Source organism: Eimeria mitis, genomic scaffold (assembly GCF_000499745.2).
Source record: "Eimeria mitis Houghton genomic scaffold, Emh_scaff1298, whole genome shotgun sequence".
In the NCBI taxonomy this organism is placed as follows: Eukaryota; Apicomplexa; class Conoidasida; order Eucoccidiorida; family Eimeriidae; genus Eimeria; species Eimeria mitis.
The window spans coordinates 6,090-6,407 of record NW_013568653.1 but is presented as its reverse complement, the minus strand read 5'-3'; the positions used below and the strand labels follow the sequence as shown (position 1 = coordinate 6,407).

At 30.8% G+C, this 318-nt stretch overlaps 1 protein-coding gene across 1 annotated transcript in view; it reads right to left on the bottom strand.

Moving 5' to 3' along the window:
* Positions 1-293: 293 nt before the first annotated feature.
* Positions 294-318, bottom strand: part of EMH_0034040 (uncharacterized protein) — a gene marked incomplete at both ends in the record, with an annotated part of 4,684 nt that continues 4,659 nt past the window's right edge. The window contains one exon of the mRNA XM_013494814.1: positions 294-318. Coding sequence (XP_013350268.1) covers positions 294-318 — 25 coding nt within the window.

Sequence of the window (318 nt, the reverse complement as noted above, 5' to 3'; positions counted from 1 at the left end):
AGCAGCAGCAGCAGCAGCAGCAGCAGCAGCAGCAGCAGCAGCAGCAGCAGCAGAAACAGCAGCAGCAGCAAGCATTTGTATGCGACTGTATGTTAATATTAATCAAGAAAAAATAAAACAAAAAAAAAACAAAAAAACAAAAAAATTAAAATAAAATAAAACAAAACAAAACAAAAAAAATAAACATAAAATAAAACAAAACTAAAATATAAATAAAAAAATAAAAATAAATAAAATGAATAAATAAATAAAAAAATACCAGCAGCAAGTCAGCGCGGCAGTCTCCATCTATATCAGCAATAGCACTGCTGTGAGGGT